We start from the raw sequence: 20,163 nt of genomic DNA on the forward strand, positions 1-20,163 counted from the left end.
TTCATGGAAATGGAATTATACCTTGTGAACTCTTGCATTTAACTTCTCTTAATTAGCATGTTTTCAAGGTTCATCCATATTGTAGCACATATTAGAGCTTCATTTCTTCTTATTTGCTGAATAATATTCCATTGTATGAATGTAACACATTTATGTGTTCATGAGTATTCAGGTTTTCACTTTTCAGATATTATGAATAACGGTGGCATGAACATTTACATACAAGTTTTATGTGGACGTGTTTTCAATTCTCTTGGGCATGTAGTTAGGAGAAGGAGGGCTTGGTAATATAGTTACTCTATATGGTTTACTTTTTAAGGCACTACTGAACTGCCGTTTAAAAAGTTGTACCATTTTATATTCTCACTGGTAATCAAAGAGAGTTCCCATTTCTCCACATCTTTACCAACACTTGTTATTCTCCTTCATTATTCTTTTTCAGGAATGTTTTGGTTATTCTGGGTTCCCTTGCAATTCTAGGTGAATTTAGAATCAACTTGTCAATTTCTGCAAAGTCCACTGGGATTCTGATAGAATTATGTTGAATCTGTTCACTAGTTTTGGGATGTTGACATCTTGACAATGTGAGATCTTAAAATCTACAGATAGAGGATGTTTCCAGGTCCATGAATTGAAATCTTTAATTTATTTCAACAATATTTTGTAGTTTTCAGAGAATATATATTTCACAACCAGGCACGGTGGCATATGCTTATAATGCCAGTGGCCTGGAAGGCTGAGACAGGAAGATCACAAGTTCAAAGCCAGCCTCAGCAAAGTGAAGAACTAAGCAACTCAGTGAGACCTTGTCTCTAAATAAAATACAAAATAGGGCTGGGGATGTTGCTCAGTGGTCAAGTCCCCTAAGTCTAATCCTTGGTACCCCAGTCCCCCCAAGAAAGAATATACAGAATATATATTTCACTTGTTTTGTTAAATTTATTCATAAATATTTTATTCTTTTTGATGTTATTATGAATGGAAATGTTTGGCCTGGGATGTTTTATTGCTAGAGAATAGAAATACAATTGATTTAGATATATTGATTTTGAATTCTATAACTTCGCTGAATTCATCTGTTAGTTCTAACAGTTTTTAGTGACTTTCCTAATACATGATCCTACATCCGTGAATAGTTGTGATTTTACTTTTTCTTTTCAACCCGGATCCCTGTGTACTTCACTTGCCTCACTGCCTTGCCCCAAACCTCCAGTACCATGTTAGATGTGTGGAAGTGGTGAGAGTGGACACCTTTGTCCTATTCTTGATTGTTGAGAGCCACAGCCGAAGGGGCCCCAGCAAACTTTCAGACTGCCAGCTAATGATTGGCTCACAGCGGCCCCAGCAACTTCTAGCTGATTGGCTTCTCTGTGGTGATGCTCATTGGGCTGTTTCCCTGCCCTTTCAGACTACGGAGCTGCTCATTGGGGGACTTTTTGGGCTCCGCCCACATGACCCAGCCAATCGGCCTCAAGAGCAGGAGGAGTGGGGGAGGTTGAGAGGCTTGTGGGAAGCCGGTGGTGGCAGTTGGGCTCTGAAGGTTTTTCCTAAGGAGCAGTTTTGTTTGGCGTGTGTGGTTCTAAAAATAAAGTTCGTTTCTTTTGACAAGTGGCTCCTGATTGTGCCCAGCCAGACTGTGGCACTTGATCTTGGGGGAGAGCATCCAGTCTTTCACCGTTGGGTATGATGTCACAGAAGAACTTCATGGGTTGAAGTTCCCTTTGTTTCTGTTTGTCAATGACTGTTATTAAGAAAGAGTGTGAGATGTTGTCAAATGCTTTTTCTGCATCTATTGAGATGACCATGTGATATTTTTTTATTCTATTGGTATGATATAATACATTAATTTTCAGAAGTCAAACCAACTTGCATCTCTGAGATAAATTCTATGTTGTCACAGTGCATAATTCTTTTTATATGTTGCTGGACATGGTTTGCCGGTATTTTGTTGAAGACTTTTGCATCTGGATTCATAAAAGATATTGGTTTATAATTTTCTTTTCTTGCAATGTCTTTGTCAGTTTTGGTAACAGCATAATGCTGGCCTCATCAAACGAGTTGGGAAGTGTTGACTGCTCTTCCATTTTGGCAAGAGTTTGAGAAGAATAGGTATTGTTTGAATTTATGGTAGAATTCAGTGGTAAAGGCTTCTGGGCATGGGCTTTTTTGATTAGGGATTCAATCTTTTTTGTGTAATTTTTTGATTAGGGATTCAATCTTTTTGCTTGTTATAAGTCTATTCAGACTGTCTGATTCTTTTTGAGCCCATTTGGTGGATGTTTTTACTTTTGACCTACCTATGTCTTTGAATCCAAAGTGTGTTCCTTGATAGATAATAGTCAGGTCCATTTTCCATCTTACAAATCACTGTATAATAAACAGTTCAATTTTGTTATTGTTATTTGAATTCTAATAGCTTTCAAGTTACATCACCTCATTTTTCCCTTTCTGCCTGATATCTAGGTGAGCTGATAAGAAAGCCTAGATCCTTTGTCCCTTGGCACTGATGAAAGGTGGAAATCACATAAGCCCTGATCCAGGCCTTCATCTCGGCACCTAGTTTTCATAAAACCCCAATCTCCCTGATGCCTCAAACTATTTTTGGACCTTCGTGGGAGCCTGTCAAGCTCTCCTAAGAACTCCTCATTGTGTGACTAATACATCTTACTTTTGCTCTTGGCCCATGTGTACCTCCTCAGCTTTAATGTCCAAGCAAATCTGGGGTGGGCAGACCCATCCCGTCTCTGTAGGATGACCACCACACTCTGCCTTTTGATCGAAATGCTAAGTCCATTTATATTTAATGTAATTGCGGTTACAGTAGGATTTATATCTACCATCTTGCTGTTTTCTGTATGTCTATGGTATTTCCTTTTTTGGTATTAAATAGATATTTTATAGAACATCATTTTATTTTTCCTTATTGTTTCTTTTACTATGCATTCTTTGAGTTATTTTCTTTGTCATTGCCCAGGAAATTTACAATTATCATCTTGACTCAAAAAACAATTGAGTTCAGATTAATATCAAATTAATTTCAGTAGCATCCCCAAAATACAGGTTTGTTCCCTTCTCCTTCCTCTTGCACTAGTATTGTTGTGTAAATGGCATCTTGACACATTTGGGGAGACAGGTGCACCTCCCCCATGGTGCCTTTTCAGTGTTGGAAAAGGCCATTGTCCTTCCCGCTGTGACTGCATTTGGTGACTTTCTCTCTTCTTCACTGCCTGGCACATCGTCCTCAGTGCTGGAGGGTTCTGAAGAGAAGGGGAAGTCTCAGTTGGGGTTCATAAGGTAAAAGCCATCTTCCTTCAGAGGACAGGACACATATGAATTGGAGAACATCCTAAAGGTTTCCTGGATCCAATGAATCAAGGGCCAAAATGTTGGAACCAGAACCATCCCTGAACACTGGCCAGTTCCATCAGAGTCCCCTGAGGGAGTCACAAACAATTCAGTTTTTATCTTTGGAAACTGAGGGGCTCAGGAACCTGAATTCGTATGCAAGTTTTTCAGGGATTCCGATGTTTGGCTGGGATTGTGTCTGTCTGGTGTGTCGAGGCCAAGGGTCTTGGGGATGAGCTGGCTCTTGCCTGGTTCATTGCAGCAGGACTTAGATAGCTGTGGATAGGAGCAATCTCAGCCCAGGTGAGAGCTGGGAGGAGAGAAGGAGGCAGAGCTTAGAAGTGGGTGCTGGGCTTGTCAGCCAATGGAACCTGTCTCCCTCCCTCTCTTCCCGCCAGTGGTCCGGTACCGAGTGACTGTATGCACAGGGGAACTCGAAGGTGCGGGGACTGATGCCAACGTCTATCTCTGCCTTTATGGTGATGTGGGGGACACCGGGGAGCGGCTGCTGTATAACTGCAGGAATAACACCGACCTCTTTGAGAAGGGCAGTGTAAGTTGCCTCCCCTCCCCTCCCGACTGGTTTCCCTTCTTTTATCTTCCCCACTCTTTTTTTTTTTTTTTTTTTGGTACCGGGGATTCAATCCAGAGCACTCAACCACTGAGCCACATCCCAACCCTATTTTGTATTTTATTTAGAGACAGGTCTCACTGAGTTGCTAGGTGCCTTGCTTTTACTGAGGCTGGCTCTGAACCTATGGTCCTCCTGCCTCAGCCTCCTGAGCTGCTGGGATTACAGGTGTGCGCCATTGCACCTGGCTTCCCTGCTGTTTTAAAATAGAGTCAATGACTGATATTGGGACTTCAGCCACCAAATAGCCTCTCTCTGAACGGGGAGAATGGGGGACTGGGGAGTCCCGGCAGGAGCCAAGCAGTGCCTGGCTTATTTGGTCCCTGAGCATTTGTCCGGCTGGGATTCACTAACATGCATGACACCTACCAAGCTCCTAGGACGATGCAGCTAGGACCTGGAGAGCCACCCTAGAGGCTATGGTCCCCTCCTCACCCCTGAGCTTTGAGAAGAGGGGAGGGAGAGCAGTACCTTTCTTACCTCCAGGAAGGACAGGGGAGAAGGATTCTGGGCCTCTGTGTGGCACTAGTGAACTCAGGCTGGGGGAAAGTTGGGCATCTAAGGCCAACGCGGAAACTCTACATTCTCCACTAAGACCAGTGGGGACATCTCCTTCAAAGTCCTTTGTGAAAAAGAAACCAAGAAAGCCACTAGGCATGGGAGTGGGAGAACAGGGCTCTGCTCCCAGCCTTTTTACAACTGTTGTAAGTATTCCCTGTCACCCCATGCACTCAGTGGGTACTGGGGAGGGCTTAGGAAGCAGTGGGGAAGGAGGCAGGCAGGTAGGGGCCAAACAAGCCATGAGCCAACCACTCCATTCCTCTGTGCCTCCTTTTCCTCCTCCTAAAATGAGGGAAAGGATGCCTACCTGTGGCTGGCCTTGTGAGGTTAGGGATGGTTGTTGTAATGCCCCTCAGACCTGCCCCAAAGCACACAGTCGATGCTCAGTAAAATCATTGCTGCAGATGAAGTGAGGCGCTGGTGAGCTCACAGGCAAAGGGGCAACGGCAGAAGCCTTCACCCTGTCTCCTTCCTCTGCCACCCCTTCCTTGGTGAGTGTCAGTCAGCTTTCCATGGCTGTGACAAAATACCAGACAGAAATCCATTTAAAACAAGAAAGATGTATTTTGGCTCACAGTTTCAGAGGTTTCGATCCATGATTGTGTGGCGCTCTTGCCTTGGGCCTGTGATAAGGCAGAACATCATGGCGGGGAACCTGTGGTAGGGCAATGCTGCTTACTTTATGGTGGCTGGGAAGAGAGGAGAATCCAGGGACAAAATATGCCCTTCAAGGCACGCCCCCAGTGACCTATCTCGTCCCACTAGGCCCCACCTCCTAAAATATCCACCATCTCCCAACAGCACCACCTGCTGGGGACCATGTCTTCAATGCACAAGCCTTTGGGAACACTCCAGACCCCAACTATAACAGTCAGGACAGGATGGACCCTGGGAGGAGCGTGGAGGCCTGTTGTGAGGCCAATCCAAGTTGGCTTAGTTCTTAGATCTTGGCTATGGGCAAAGATTCTCTGAGCAGGCTGTTGGGGTGGGGGGAGGCACGCCCAGGGCATCTGGGGAGAGGAGGTGGGCTGCCTTGCCTTCCCTTGCAGTCTTACATTTTTCTCTCATTCCCACCCACCCACATTTTTCTCCACTCTTCTCCTCCTACATCTTCTGACATCTCTGTCCGTAACTCCCACGTATCCTCCTCTAGACCTAAAAACTCCTCATTCCCTTTATTATTGCTGTCTCAGTGGCAGGAAAGACTTCAAAATTGGCCAGACCACTTGGTTCTCCCAATCAGTTCTAATCATCCCCCTCTTTAGAATAGCTGGTGACTGATAACAGCTTCACATATTTGTATTCCTAGGGGAAGCTGCCTTTTAAAAAGAGATTGTAGGGAATGGCCATATTTAGCAAAAAAACAAAACAAAAAAAAATCGGATTTTGGTTGTAGGGAACTTGACATGGTATAATAGTTTCAGCAGGAGAAATCGGGAGAGGGGTTAAGTCTGTTCTCCACCTCTGAAAGACCAGTAAGCCGACCTGTCAGCCCTGCCTTCTCCGATTTCTGGGTGTGTGTCTCCCTTTGGTGTTTGGTCCTGGGTAGCCACCATCCAACTGATCCCAACTGACCCGGCTGTCCTTCCCTCCCTGAAGGCCGATGAGTTCACCATCGAGTCTGTCACCATGAGGAAGGTGAGGCGGGTGAGGATCAGACATGACGGCAAGGGCCCAGGGAGCGGCTGGTACCTGGAACGGGTGCTGCTGAGAGAGGAGGGGCAGCCCGAGAGTGACAACGTGGAGTTCCCGTGTCTCAGGTACCTGCGTCCCATCTGCGTTTTCTCCAGCTTAGGCTCTGCTCCCTGAGTGTGGAGGGGACCCAACGCTACTGCCAGGACCAGGGAGCAAAACAGTGGCTTAAGGCTGTCGTGGGGGGAAGAGTCCCACATCCCACCCACCACTGCGGGGGCAGGGTGTCCAGGTGCACTTCTAATTTGCTCCATTTAAGTGTCAAATGTTGGTATTATAATAAAAGTTGACAATCTCTGGAATTTAAATGAGAGCTACTGGAAACAATGAATTGCGTGCTGACTTAAGCTTTTGAATTTAAGGTGTGCTTTTGTTTAAATAGCCTTCCAACCGCATCTTTTCCCAGTTGACATCTTTTCAAGCTATCTTGCTTGTCGGCATTTCCTTTCCCCAGCTTGTGAGCCAGTAAAGCTTCTTTTCCCGTTTTCTTTTTCTGAAGCATTTGGATTTCTTACATAGCCACTTGGGCTCCTGTTGACTTCCAGAAGTCTCTGAGCAAGGTGGTCCTTTGCATTCTCCTGGAGCCATGGCAGGAGGTGCACCCAGTAGGATTAGCTTGGGGCCTGATCCCCCAAGTTGCCTCTCTCCTCAGCTGATCTGCCAGGATCAGGAAGCATTGAGCTAGGGCAGGTGTGTGTGTGTGTGTGTGTGTGTGTGTGTGTGTGTGCGTGCATGCACGCAGGCCCGCGCACACTCACACCCAGGAGAAGAGTAATGAAGCCCCCAACAGATTGACTTATTCATTTAGCAATATCTCACTGTGAAAAACTGGGCTGGAGCATTTGAAGCCAAAAGGAAACAGCATTTTTTTTAAAAAAGATATCTATTTATATACTGCAAATATTTAGGTAGAAATGAAATGACAAGTCATGGTTTCCTTTTACCATTGGGAGAGGCTGGGGATGGATCAATGGAGAGAGAAGGGAAAGCCGATGGGGTTTCCCGTGGGGAGTGTGTGGGGGGATGTGGGGGTGGGGGTGTGGGGAGGGGGGGTAGGGGAGGCCTGCTGGCCTTCCATCCTTTCCCTCTGCAAATGTGTGGCCAGGGTGCTCCTAGCCTTTTCTCCTCTGTAGACTCCGTGGCTATGGGAGTTGCCAGAGTGACCTCAGCCTGACAAGCAGAAAGAGAGGTCCCATGGATCAATTTAGGGGCTCTAGCTGGCAGGCCTGTGTCCCCAAACGCCCCTTATCTATGCTCAGGTTTCCTTCATGAATCTGCCCGTTTTGGACCCCCTGTTTCTCTGTGCTCTGGGATCATAGCACCAAGGTCCGCGGAAGTGCAATAGCTGAGCTGCCTTCTGTCATTATAAGGTTAGCTCAGAGCCACCTGACCACAAGGTCCCAAGGGAATGGAAGACCATGCGATTGGGGAGGGGGGTTGAGAGAGAAGGGATGGCAGAGACCACAGTGTTGCCTCTGTTGTCCCTGAGACAAGGTGGCACGTGAGCAGAAAAGATGACAGTTCCCCGTGGCCCAAGGTCCACATCAGAAGGGCTATGGAGTAGCAATGCCCCCACTTCCTGCCGGGACTCTGTGGCCCAGGAATTGCATCTCTCCAGAGTGCACTAGGGGTGGGCTGTGAAATAAATACCAAGACATAAAGTTAGATGCTTTTTTGGTCCAGAGCCAATGTGTTGGTTTCCAAATACCCCAGAGAACACTGAGGCTGTCTATTCTGCTTTCACGAGCCCCAGATCACAGAACCCCAACCAGACTGGGCTCCCTGGGCACTGGGAAAGGCATTTCCCAGGAGGGTAGTCCAATGACAGCAGAGAGCTGGGCCATGGCTCACTGTGACATAGTGATGCGTGACAGCTGTCAAACCCCAAAGGGCACAGACCCAGCTTCTTCTCAAAGGCCAATCTCACTCACCCTGGAAGATGCAGATCCAGCGGCCTCCCCTTGAGCCTACCTTCTCCTTAACTCCTCTAGCACTCACCTGCTCCAGCACCATCTTTACCTTATCTCCAGTGCTGCACGCAGCCCATCCTGTCTCCTTAGCCCATGCAGGCTCTCCACAGCCTGGGCTGGGTCTTGTTTGTCTCAGTGTCCTGCCTTCTCCCAGCTCAGAGCTCTTAGCACAGGGCTAGGCACACAGAACCCTCTCAGAAAAAGAGGTGGGGGTTTTCTGAGGATAACAATGCCTTTTACTGTGAGCACCAAGGGCCTGCATCCTGTGGCCATCACCTCCCGGCTTCATGGGACTGCATGCAGCCCCCCCTCGCCACATCCCCTCCACGTGGGCCTCTGTCAGCTCCCGATTTCCTAAGGACATGCCGATCCCTTTGGGATGCTCCTCCTCCTCCTTCTCCTGGCGCACTCCGCCCTCCTTCTGGTCTCAGCCACATCCAGCTGGCACCTGCTCCAGGAAGTCCTCCTTCACCAGTCTGGAGGGGATGCTGTCTCTGTTGGGAGCCCCTCTGGACCCACATTTCTTTGCTCAATTCAAAGCTCTGACCTCCCTGGTGACTGGTGTGATGGCTGGGGTGACTGCCTGCCCCTCTCTAAGCACTGACCTCGTCCTGTTTGCCCACCAGGTGGCTGGACAAGGATAAGGATGATGGGCAGCTGGTCCGAGAGTTGCTGCCCAGTGACAGCAATGCCACACTCAAGAGTGAGTTGTCCTGATGACTGGGCGGTGGGTATGCCCATGGCAGGATGGGTGCCCTCCTCCAGCTGGGCAGAAGTGAGCCCTTGGAGAGAACATTTCAAGGAAGCAGCGTTGGGGAGGTGGAGAGGAGTGGTCATGAGGGAGGGGCTGGAAATGCCTGGCATGTCCTTTGGTGCTGTCCCTTTGTGGCCACAGGTGTGAGGCCCTAAATGCATTTGGGTGAACAGAATAGCAAGATCAATTACACTAGCTAATGTGCCATGGCCGTGCCCTGGAGAGGAGAGTCCCATTTTGAAGGGACTGCAGATGAGGACTGTGTTCACAACTGTTTCCTCCCAGAGGCCTTAGCGTTTTCCTCACTGGTGATATTCCTTCAAGTGCTGGGGTTTCATCATAAGCTCAAGACAACATTTAAAAGAACCTTATCCCTGAATCCTAACAATAGCAACACCTCCTGGTTATTATTTCTGTCTCATTTGCAATATCCTCAAAGGAAGGTGGAACTGATGCTATTCGTTCTTTAGATGGGGTACTGAAGTCTGGAGGAGCTAGAGGTTTATATCTGACCTTTCCTAAGGCCAGATCAGAAAGATGGAACCGGAGTGTCCAGTATCTGGGCTCAGAATTATAGGACTTAAGAGACCCTCGACTGTGGTAAGGGACACTCCCACCCCCTGTACACCAGGCCTATAGTCAGGGATGGAGCCGGCCCGAGTGCCCAGGATGTAGCTGTCTTACATCACTGCTATTCCCCCTCCAGCAGCCTCCTGTCCTGCCCTGTGGACAGGCCCTCACCTCCTGCTTTCCCAGTGAGAGTCTTTGATAGGGTTTAGATGGAACCTGGCATAAGGAAGAGCTCTTCTAGTTCCTGGTATAGCTTTAAGCAAGGACAAGTGCACTTGGATGTTCCTAGTGGACTGGTCTGGACCAGGCCTGGCCAGGCTGCAGGGCTGGCCCCCAGAAAGTTGGACACAGCTCTCTTTCTCCGACCCTGTTTTCCCAGTGGGAAGACCCCAAGTCTTGAGTGCAGGCCTTGGAGATGGTTTCATTTACCCTTAATGCTGCTTCTCCTTTCCCCAAGACACACCTGGAGCGCACCTGGAGAACTATGGATCTTGGCTCATGTTATTCAAGGACTCACCTTTTCCTTGGGGGTTTCATCCTTGCACCCAGGCAGTGCAGACCTTTCTGGGTAATAAAACAAAGTCACATCCACATGGGTCCAGTTAACAGCAGGGGGCTTTATTTAGGTCCATAGCAAGATTTCACTCCAGGTTGGTGACTTCTTAAATGTCACCATCTTGCACCAAACATATGACCTCTGAGCCTCCAATTCCTTGTCCAGGAAACTGGGATGAGCATCCCTAGCCATAATGCTGTGTGCCTGGTGTGCTCAACACTGTCAGATGATGCGTCCTTTGCGTTGGTTTCCTCATCCATCAGAGGAGATGCTGGACCACGTGATTGCTGGACATCTTTGTCTTCAGTTTTGGTGCACTGGCCTGTGGTTTGCAATTTCCTTTCCTGTTCTCAGCATTTACCCCTCTGGAGCAGGCAGGGTACCCATTAAAATTCTGATATTGCAGATGAGAGGGCTCCACAGAGATGAAGGGAGCTCCTGCCCCGAGTCACAGGACCTGGGTTCTTGACTCACAGCCCGTGTCTCCCCCAACCACAGACTTCCATTCTGTCCCAGGGGCCCTGTTCCTTGCCCTCTGACCTGCACTAACCTCCCCTCTCTCTTCCCCTGCCTTGAACTGCTCAGATTTCCGTTATCACATCAGCGTGAAGACTGGGGACGTCTCTGGAGCCAGCACAGATTCCAAGGTCTACATCAAACTCTACGGGGATAAATCCGACACCATCAAGCAAGTTCTTCTCGTCTCTGACAATAACCTCAAAGACTATTTTGAACGTGGCCGGGTGGACGAATTTACCCTGGAGACCCTGAACATTGGGACTGTAAGTGTCCTTCCCAAGGTTGAGTGACATCATCCACCCATGATCACATAGGTATCTGCATGCATGTACATGTACACACTTGCGCACACATAGGTGAGCCTGTTTTGAAGGAAAAGAGTTGTTAACTTGGGGATCGTTAATGCGGGGTGCTGTTTTTCAGATATGAGCTAGAGCAGCTGAAGATCTGTGAACAGTGGCTAAGCTCCCAGGGCCTCACGGAGGGTGGGATTTTAGTAGCTTTACTGCCCCCCAACATTTTACCTACATGGCCAGAACCAGTGCACCTGGAGAGGGGACATCGGGTTTGGATAAGGAAAAGAGAAAAGGAAGTACTTCAAGGAGTGCCTGAAAACGCTTCCCAGCGCCAGGCCTGAGTGCCACTGGAACTGTTTCAGTGGACAATTCCAAGTCACCACTATGCTGTCTTAGGGGGTGGGACCCAAGAGTCTTCCTCTCTCAAGGTTCCAGGTGGCCCTGCTGTAGGAGATCTGAGCACTTCATTAAAGGTAAACAAAGTTCTCCACTAGAGTGGGGAGGCCGCTTCAATCAGCGTATCCTGCTGCAGTGGGGAAAGAGGCCGGTGCCAAGTGAACCCAACTTTGATGTGTGCAGAGGTTTCCAAGGCATTTTAAAGGGCAGAGGAGGGAATGGGAGGAGGGTGAACAGCGATTCAGAGTTGGGGCAGTGAGGAATCACAGGGGTAAGGGGAGGTTGGACCCTGTTAGGGTTTCATCTGGAATGTCCCCCAAAAGCTCTGTGTTGAAAGCCATGTTCAGAGGCAAAGACTGGATCATAAGGACTCTGACCTCGTCAGTGGATCAATCCATTTGGTGGATAGTAATTTGAACAGATTGACTGAGAGGTGGTGAAAACGATAGGCAGATGGGGTGTGGCTGGAAAGTAGGTCATGGGGCCATGGCCTTGGGGGCTCTATCTGTCCTGACCCCTTTCTGTGTCATTTCTCTGCCTCCTGGCTGCTGTGAGCACAGCGGATTTCCTCTGCCATGCTCTTGTATCATGATATCGCTGCCCTGGAGCCAGCCAACTATGGACTGAATCTCCGAAATCACCAGCCAAAATGATTTTTCTTTCCTCTTCTGAGTGGTTTTCGTCAGGTGTTTGGTCACAGCAATGAAAAGCTGATGAACACAGACCACAGGACACCCATCTGGGATTGCTCACTGGCACCTATTCTAGTTAGCTTCTACCCTCCCAGCACCTGAACTCAGGACCACCTGCAGGTCCAGCTAGAACCCAGAGCGTATTCTCAGGCAGGCATTTTAAGGGCAGTAGGGTCATCCTAGGAATGTAGCCTTGAGCTGTTAGAAACTGTGCTAGTGTTTTGTTCAAGTCATTTTAGGTCAAAGTTGGGGCTTAGCCAAGAAAGATCTGAGTAGCCTGGCTAGGGGTTGGTCAAGGTGAGACTCTGTACTTGACCTGGAGAAACAAAGATCTAAACCCTGAACTCGACCACTGGCCACAGCCCCCAAAATGTCTGTGCGGGGATATGTGTTGCACCTGCTGCTCTCAGGGGGCCGCGCGGTGGGAACTGAAGCAGTGACAAGCCCTCTGCTTCCCTGCACTGTGCCTCTCTGTGAAGCACCCTATTTCTAGAATTCTCTCCTCCCAACAACACACACTCTGGAGAACAGTCTCATATCACTTATCTCTTGAGGTTCGTGAACTTCAATCTAGGTTTTCCTTGATCAAAATGTATTTACATTTTAAGTTGAATCAGTAACTGTAGAGTGGAAATGTTTTTCCCTTTCCTAAAGGATTTCTGGCAGCAGCCAACAGATCAATGAAACATGGGGGAGTGGGAAGGGAGGTAGTGGGAGGGCATGTGGACCCTGCCTTGTATTGCCAAAACCCCCTCAGTGTGGCCAAGAAGCTGGGCGCTGAGCCCCATCTGCCAACTGCCTGGTCAGGGGCCCAGCATGCCCGGGCCACTTAACTTTGTTTACATAGGTTTTCTGATTTTCAACATTAGCATTAGAAGTGCTCAGTATGCCACTGAACAATTACTCTACCTCAAGGTCAAGGTGCTGTAGGATTGAATGACAGTCCCTGTCCTTGGGGAGCTTCCAGTCATATCAGATAGAAGACGCAGCCTTGCCTTGAGTTTTTCAGTCTGTATCTTTCAGGGACATTTATAGTCCCACCCCACAGGAAAACAGTGAAACTCCTGTGTCTCTTGGCGTGCACCCAGAGGGACCTCAGACCTTGTAAACAGCTGGTTTCCTTCTGACAAGCAGGGGACGGGGCTTCATGCACTAGCATGTGGTAATGGTTCCATTACCAGCTGGAGAGACTCTTAGTATCTGGGAGAGCAAGGAGCAAGGTCTGCACAGACACTTTTTAAGATCTGCCCCTTTGGCACAAGACATGGCTAATGTCACCCTCCAAACCATCACAGAGGGAATCTCAGGGCAGGAAGGGTTCTTAAAGATCATCAGATAATTCCACAAAACATAAAAGCAATCAGAACGCTGATCCCTGTCACCTGCATGCAAAGATGTTAACAAATGGCAAAGCAGTTGGCTAGAGAGGGACAGTCTCCCTGAGAACAAGCTGGAGGAGGGGATGGGGGTCCCAGGCAGGAGGGGAGACTCCCTGGTCCCCCAGCTGACAGATGGCAGTGGCCCTTTGGGCCAGGACTCTCTCTGCCTGTCCTGGGAGCCTCCCTCTTCTGAGGAGCTGGAGATCCCAGCTGAGGGGAGAGAGCGAGGGAGGCTGGGAAGTTTGCACATCCTGCTCCTGGTGCACCCTCACTGGGGTCTCCTTCCAGATCAACCGGCTGGTCATCGGGCACGACAGCACGGGCATGCACGCAGGATGGTTCCTGGGCAGCATCCAGATCCGTGTGCCTCGCCAAGGCAAGAAGTACACCTTCCCTGCCAACCGCTGGCTGGACAAGAACCAGGCGGATGGGCGCCTGGAGGTGGAGCTTTACCCCAGTGAGGTCGTGGAGATCCAGAAATGTAAGCAAGAGGCTGGTGGGACCTGCAGTGTGGATCCCCCTGTGTGCTGAGGCTGGGGAAGGAGGGCCGACCCTGGGCAGCTGGGTCTTGTCTCCAACTGGTGGGGGGAGGGGAGTTCAGTGGGGAGATGATGGGTCTTCGATTGCCTCCAGTACCGTGGTTCTGGGAGGCAGTAAGGGCGTATTTTACAGATGAGGAAACTGAGGACTCCACAGATGGAATTTTTTTTTTCTGGGATAAAGGCAGCAAATGATATTATCTGGAAAATGCACATTCTCAGCCCTGTGGAGAAGAGTTTGAGGCGTAGTCTGTGTCCTGCCCTGGGAGGACTGGCTGAGCAGATAAGACAGCTCACTCATTTATTCAGGAGCTATCTATTGAAGCTGCTCCGAGCCAGCCCTGCTCTGGGCTTTGTGGAGGCAGCAGAGAGCAAAACAGAAAAAACTCCTGTCCTCACGGGCTGTACGTCACATCCCCGTGGCAAGAAATAGAAAAGATAAAGCAGCAGAGCTCTGAAGAAAATGAAGCGGGGTGAGGGGTTTGCAGTGGAGTGGGTGGAGGGGCATCTTGGACAGGGGAGTCACGGGGAAGTTCAAGGTGATCTGGTCTCCACTGCATTTCATGTGAGCCCCAGAGCATGGTAGGTCAGAGACTCCTGAGGGTGTCTAGAGGGGAGGGGAGACAGTGGGACCAAATTACGAAGGGGAAGTTCCCTCCCTCTCCTGTCTACCTCCACCCCGAGAGCAGCTGCCCTCGGCTCACACCCACAGGCACCCCCCACCCTGGAAAGAGCCCCGCCCCAAGTCAGCTCTTCCCTTGCCAGGACCTTTGGTATCTTTTCCTGTGCCCCTCACCTCCCCAGCCTACCCCAAAGTTCTCCAAAAGCTGTACCATACACACGTGCTCCGCCATGGCACCTGGCGATGTAAGAACAGGCCCCTTCCCTCTTTTATGAGTTAAAACTTGATTTCCAATACAGCAGTCCGGGTACTAGCCAAGGGCATAAAGATTTAGAAACAACAACAACAACAGCACAGGGGTGGGGTGCAGCTCGGTGGTCGACCACTCGCCCAGTGTGTACAATGCCCTGAGATTCCATCCCCAGCACCACAGTCCCCCCAACTCCCCCTCCCCCAGAGCAATCTGACCTTTCCCTTCCTTTTCATCCTATCTCACTTTAACTAATTTAGTTTGTTCCTCTGAAATGTAGCTCTGAGCTTTTAAATAATATGCTTATCTGTTTTTTATTTTTCAGTCTTAGACATTACCTGTTATGTCTTATTATGGAAGAGGACTTGACTGTAGCGTAGCCTGGAGTCTGATTGGTTAGGCTTGCCTTTTCCACCTGCTACTCAATTCCTCTAAGCCTCAGTTTGTCCATCTGCAAGATGGGGATGATCGTGCTTCCTCATAGTGCTGGGAACAGGTTAGATAAGATGGTGCTGTGAAGCCGGAGACACATGGCACAGACTCGGGAATGTTTGTTTTGTGATCACCGTGATTGCTATTACTAAATGTCCCCTTTCTCCCACATTTGTCTTCTCAGTGGTGCACTATGAGGTTGACATTTGGACAGGGGATGTGGGTGGCGCAGGTACCACTGCCCGAGTCTACTTGCAGATTTACGGCGAGGAAGGCAAGACCGAGGTGCTCTTCCTCTCCAGCCGCTCCAAGGCTTTTGATCGGGCATCCAAGGACACGTTCCAGGTGTGTGGGGTGAGCAGTGGGGTGCCCATGGAGGTCTACTGGACACCGAGATAGTTCCCTGGCTGTTCTTATTTCCCCAGCCACATCCACTCGAGAACAGCTGCCTCTCTCCAGCTGAGTGGGAGATGCTGCTTGGGAAACAGATGCCCTGGGGGCAGTGAAGCGGGGTGTCGAGTTTTGGACTGGGCTCAATCAAGTTTTACCTTGTGACTTGGACAGGAACCCCCTCTCCAGGCCCGGGTTTGGGGCCTATAATGAAGGGATTGAGCTAAATCAGGGGTTATCTTTGGTCTCAGGTCAAAGTCAGGTGTGAGGAACTTTAAGAAAAAGGTCCTGTCAAGCTGGAACTAGGCCAGAGTCACAGGGGTCTGGCACATGGGAGCTGGAGAGCCTCGTTGAGTCAAATGCTCTCATACGCTGCTGAGCAGGCCCAAGTGTTTGACCTGAGTCTCCGCTTCCTCCTTCGTTAAAACCTAGCTCTGTAATGCCTGCCTGGCTGGCTTCATGGTCCCTGTAATGATCAATGTTAGGGAAGGCACTCAGGAAACTGGCCAGTGATGGAGATGTGACTGAGCAGTGCACCTTCTAGGGGCCAGCTGGCTAGGTTTCGGGGAGCAGGCACAGTTGGAAGGGCAGATGGGAGGGGGCACAGACAGCCCTCCATGGGGCGGATGGTCACCAGGTGCTATGAGTAGGCAAGTGCTGGAGAGGAGAACTATTGTACTCAAGGCATCACTTGCCAGGCCTAGTGCCCATTCCCAAGTGAGTGGAAAAGAATCAATTCTGCGTGCCCTGGACTCCATCTTGGCTGGTAGTTTTTTCACAAAGATGGTTTGGCCAATTGTGAGTTCATGAGCAGGAGGTCAGGGGATTTGCAGTCTCCTCTAGGCCTAGAATCCAATAGTGAGACACTGGGTGACCATGAGGCAGCCCTATAGGCCTTAGTTTTCCATGGCACTCAAGTGGAATAACTGGGGGAACCAGGCTTTGAAAAAGGTCAAATGCCCAGCCAGGGGCTTTTCAGGATCAGGGTACCTAGGAGGAGCTGGACTAGCAGAGACCCATGTGAACCTCTCCCTGAAGCCTGTAGGGACCAGACCTCGTCTTATGCAGGTCCTTCCTGAGAGCCCGTGGTTCAAGACAGAGTGACAATGCCATCTAAGACTGATGACTCTATCTACACTGTCCTTTGAGCCAGTTTGTGCTATGCCTAGTGGGGAGACTTAAAATGATGGTCCCCACTCTTAAGGAACTCAGAGCTCTTGAGGGCAAAGAGTGCATCCAAGCCAGGCCAGGACCAGCTCCAAACTCTGGAGGAGGGGACAAGCAGTCCAACTGATGCTGTGTGTCTGGGATGGCCTTAGACATCTGGGGACATGGATGTGAGTTTTGTTTTTAAAAAAAGAACATTTTTTTCTTTTTGCTTATTACAAAAGTTATATATGCTAAATACTAAAAAACATATGGAAAGTGAACACTGCAAGATACAGAATGTTTTCAAAAAAGCGATAATAAAGCACAGGAATCAGAATGAATATGTTTGAGCTAGGGGTGAGGAGACAATAAAGACAGGCCAAGAGAGAGAACTGCATAAGAAAGATGTGGAAATAGGAGCAATAGGAATGAATGGTGTGTGTGTGTGTGTGTGTGTGTGTGTGTGTGTGTGTGTGTGTGTATGTTTGAAAGAAAGAAACAGGGAAAAAAGATTGACTCCCACAGGGGTTAGAAGAAAAGAAGTTTGGGGGTCACTGGGACCAGGCCAGAGGAGCCAAGCTGGGTGTGATTGGCGAGGGGGAGCATGGAGGCCCCTGCCCTGTCTGGGCCAGAGCCCAGCACGCAGGCCCTGCTCCTGACTCTGCAGGGGAGGTGGGGAGGACACGGGGCCACCCCAGCCACTGGCCTGTGCTCTGCACAGCTGGAGGCGGCGGACGTGGGTGAGATCTACAAGATCCGGCTGGGGCACACGGGCGAGGGCTTTGGGCCCAGCTGGTTCGTGGACGCCGTGTGGCTGCGGCACCTGGTGGTGCGGGAGGTGGAGCTCACGCCGGAGCAGGAGGCCAGGAAGAAGAAGGAGAAGGAGAAGCTGCGGCAGCTGCTCAAGAAGGAGCGGCTGAAAGCCAAGCTGCAGAGGAAGAAGAAGAAGAAGAGGAAGGGCAGCGATGAGGAGGAGGAGGAGGGGGAAGAGGAGGAGTCCTCCTCAGAGGAGTCCTCGTCAGAAGAGGAGGAGGAGGAGGAGGAGTCCGAGGAAGAAGAGGAAGAGGAGGAGCACGGGCCGGGGATGCAGGAGGTGATTGAGCAGTACAAGTTCGAAGTCCACCGCTGGCTGGCCCGGGGCAAGGAGGACAATGAACTTGTCGTGGAGTTGGTGCCAGCGGGCCGATCTGGTCCTGAGCGTAAGCCTGAGGGGCCATAATCCCCTAAAGGGACCAGGGAGGGGTCAGGGGTGGCTTGGTCTCCCTCACATAAAGGCTGAGTAGGTGGGCACCCATCATGATTCCCGAATAGCTCTGCTGACCTGTGTCTGAAAAGCCACCAGGGACAGTTCTCTTTGGGCTGAGCATGGCCCTTGTCCTGAGTCACTCAAGAGGAACCAATGGCTTGGAGAGGGCCTGAAATAACTAAATGTGGGGCGCACAGGAGAGAGGGATGTGGAGGCCAAATGTTGCTCTTAGCCTCACTGTGAAGGCGTCCTGGGCGGGAGGAGAGGCAGGTTCAGTTCCAGGTTGGTGCAGAGGTTCCTGTAGATTCTTCCTTTTCCCAGGGTCTGCCTGGACCTGCTCTCAGGCCCATCTCATTGATTGCCCTCCTCAATGCTGTATCTCTCTGTGTCTCCAGCCAACACCTATGAAGTCCAGGTGATCACAGGCAATGTGCCCAAGGCCGGCACAGATGCCAATGTCTTCCTGACCATCTACGGTGAGGAGTACGGGGACACGGGCGAGCGGCCCCTGAAGAAGTCGGACAAATCCAACAAGTTTGAGCAGGGGCAGGTAGAGTGAGGGGTCTCCATTCTCTTTGGGGTGGGACTCAGGCATGGGGCCTGGTGCCTTTGGATGGTCCCCATGGCGTCCCCACCCAGCACAGCATCTGCTAAGTGTCTAGCTGTGTGCTTCTTTCAATCCACTGAGGCACACCAGCACATGATGGGGTACGAGAAGAGGACAAGCAGGTTCTAGCACATGGAGCCCATAGGCTAGCTGATTCTCAGGGACAGCTAGAGAACAGTATCTGAGAGAGGCTCAGGCACAGAGCAGGCTGAGCAGGGCTTCCTGGATAAAGAGCTTACCACGGGGTGTCTTGAAGAAGCCTGGTGGGAAGGGGAGACTTCAGCTGGGCAGATGAGTATGGTGCAGGTGTGTAACGATTACTGTGAGCCAAATGTCGTGGTGCACCCCTGTACTCCCATTGACTTGGGAGACTGAGGCAGGATGATTGCAAATTCAAAGGTAGTCCAGATAACTTAGAGAGACCCTGTTTCAGATAATAAAAGGGGCTGGGGATGGAGTTTAATGGTAGAACACCCTTGGGTTCAATCATCAGTGGCAACAAAAGTAAAATAAAAATGAAAAAGATAGTGAAAGGTGTTTGCAGAAGACAGGAGGACAGTGTGAGCAAAGAGGTGGAGGGAGAAAAATGCTCAGTTATGAGGATGGAGCATCTGCTCCCGAGCTGTGGTTGGTGCTGTTGGGTGGTGGATAAGCTGGGATAAGACCAATAGGGTGGGTGTGGCCACAATGTGCTTGAAAGTCAGCCTGGAAGGCTGGACTGTGTCCTGAGGCAGTGGGAATCCATGAAAGAAATGCAAGCCTCTTCCTCTTCCAGGTGTAGATGGAAAAGCAGGAAAAAATAAAGCCATCATTTTTATCCTTTGAGGTATCACAAAATCCCCTGTCCCCTATCCTTCCCATTCCTGTCTTCATCCCCAAATCAGGTTCTTTGATCAACACAGAGGAGGAAAAACAATGACCGAATCCATTAAAATACTTCCCAGCTCATGATGATTTTTGTTCTGGGGCTCTAGCGTTTTTCTTCAGCCCTCCCTCCAGGGCTGGAGGACTAGGAATCCCTCCTGGGTTTCAGTGGTCTCCCAGAAAAATGATAGCCCCTACATTCCTAGACTGGGGGGAAACTGCTGTAGAAGACAAAACTAGTACACTTGGTGAAATCTGAATATGGACTGTATATTAGATAATGCTATGGTCCAAGTCATACAATAACATTTTGGTCAATGACAAATGGTGCATATAGCAGTGATCCCATAAGATTATATTACCTAGTGACATCCTAGCTATCTTAGTTTTTGTAAGTTCACTCTTATTTGTTTTTGTTGTTGTTTGTTTGTTTGGGGATATCAGGGATTAAACTCAGGGGCACTCAACTACTGAGCCACATCCCCAGCCTTAGTTTTCATTTAGAGACAGGGTCTCACTGAGTTGCTTAGCACCTCACTATTGCTGAGGCTGGCTTTGAACTCATATTCCTCCTGCCTCAGCCTCCTGAGCTGCTGGAATTACAGGTGGATGCCACCACACACAGCTCTTATTTATTTTTTGTTCACGTAATAACAAAACTCCCTTTGTAACATGATTTTCAAAACTTATCCTCATCATTAAA

General features: G+C 49.7%; 1 protein-coding gene across 1 annotated transcript in view; it reads left to right on the forward strand.

The window, feature by feature from the left end:
- Positions 1–20,163, forward strand: part of Loxhd1 (lipoxygenase homology PLAT domains 1) — a 142,525-nt gene that overhangs the window by 61,423 nt on the left and 60,939 nt on the right. Inside the window, exons 13-20 of the mRNA XM_078030089.1 lie at positions 3,744–3,898; positions 6,137–6,297; positions 8,826–8,902; positions 10,665–10,861; positions 13,650–13,842; positions 15,389–15,549; positions 17,465–17,942; positions 18,385–18,539. Coding sequence (XP_077886215.1) covers positions 3,744–3,898; positions 6,137–6,297; positions 8,826–8,902; positions 10,665–10,861; positions 13,650–13,842; positions 15,389–15,549; positions 17,465–17,942; positions 18,385–18,539 — 1,577 coding nt within the window. The remainder of the gene's footprint in view (positions 1–3,743; positions 3,899–6,136; positions 6,298–8,825; positions 8,903–10,664; positions 10,862–13,649; positions 13,843–15,388; positions 15,550–17,464; positions 17,943–18,384; positions 18,540–20,163) is intronic.

Source organism: Ictidomys tridecemlineatus, chromosome 13, assembly GCF_052094955.1.
Source record: "Ictidomys tridecemlineatus isolate mIctTri1 chromosome 13, mIctTri1.hap1, whole genome shotgun sequence".
NCBI lineage: Eukaryota > Metazoa > Chordata > Mammalia > Rodentia > Sciuridae > Ictidomys > Ictidomys tridecemlineatus.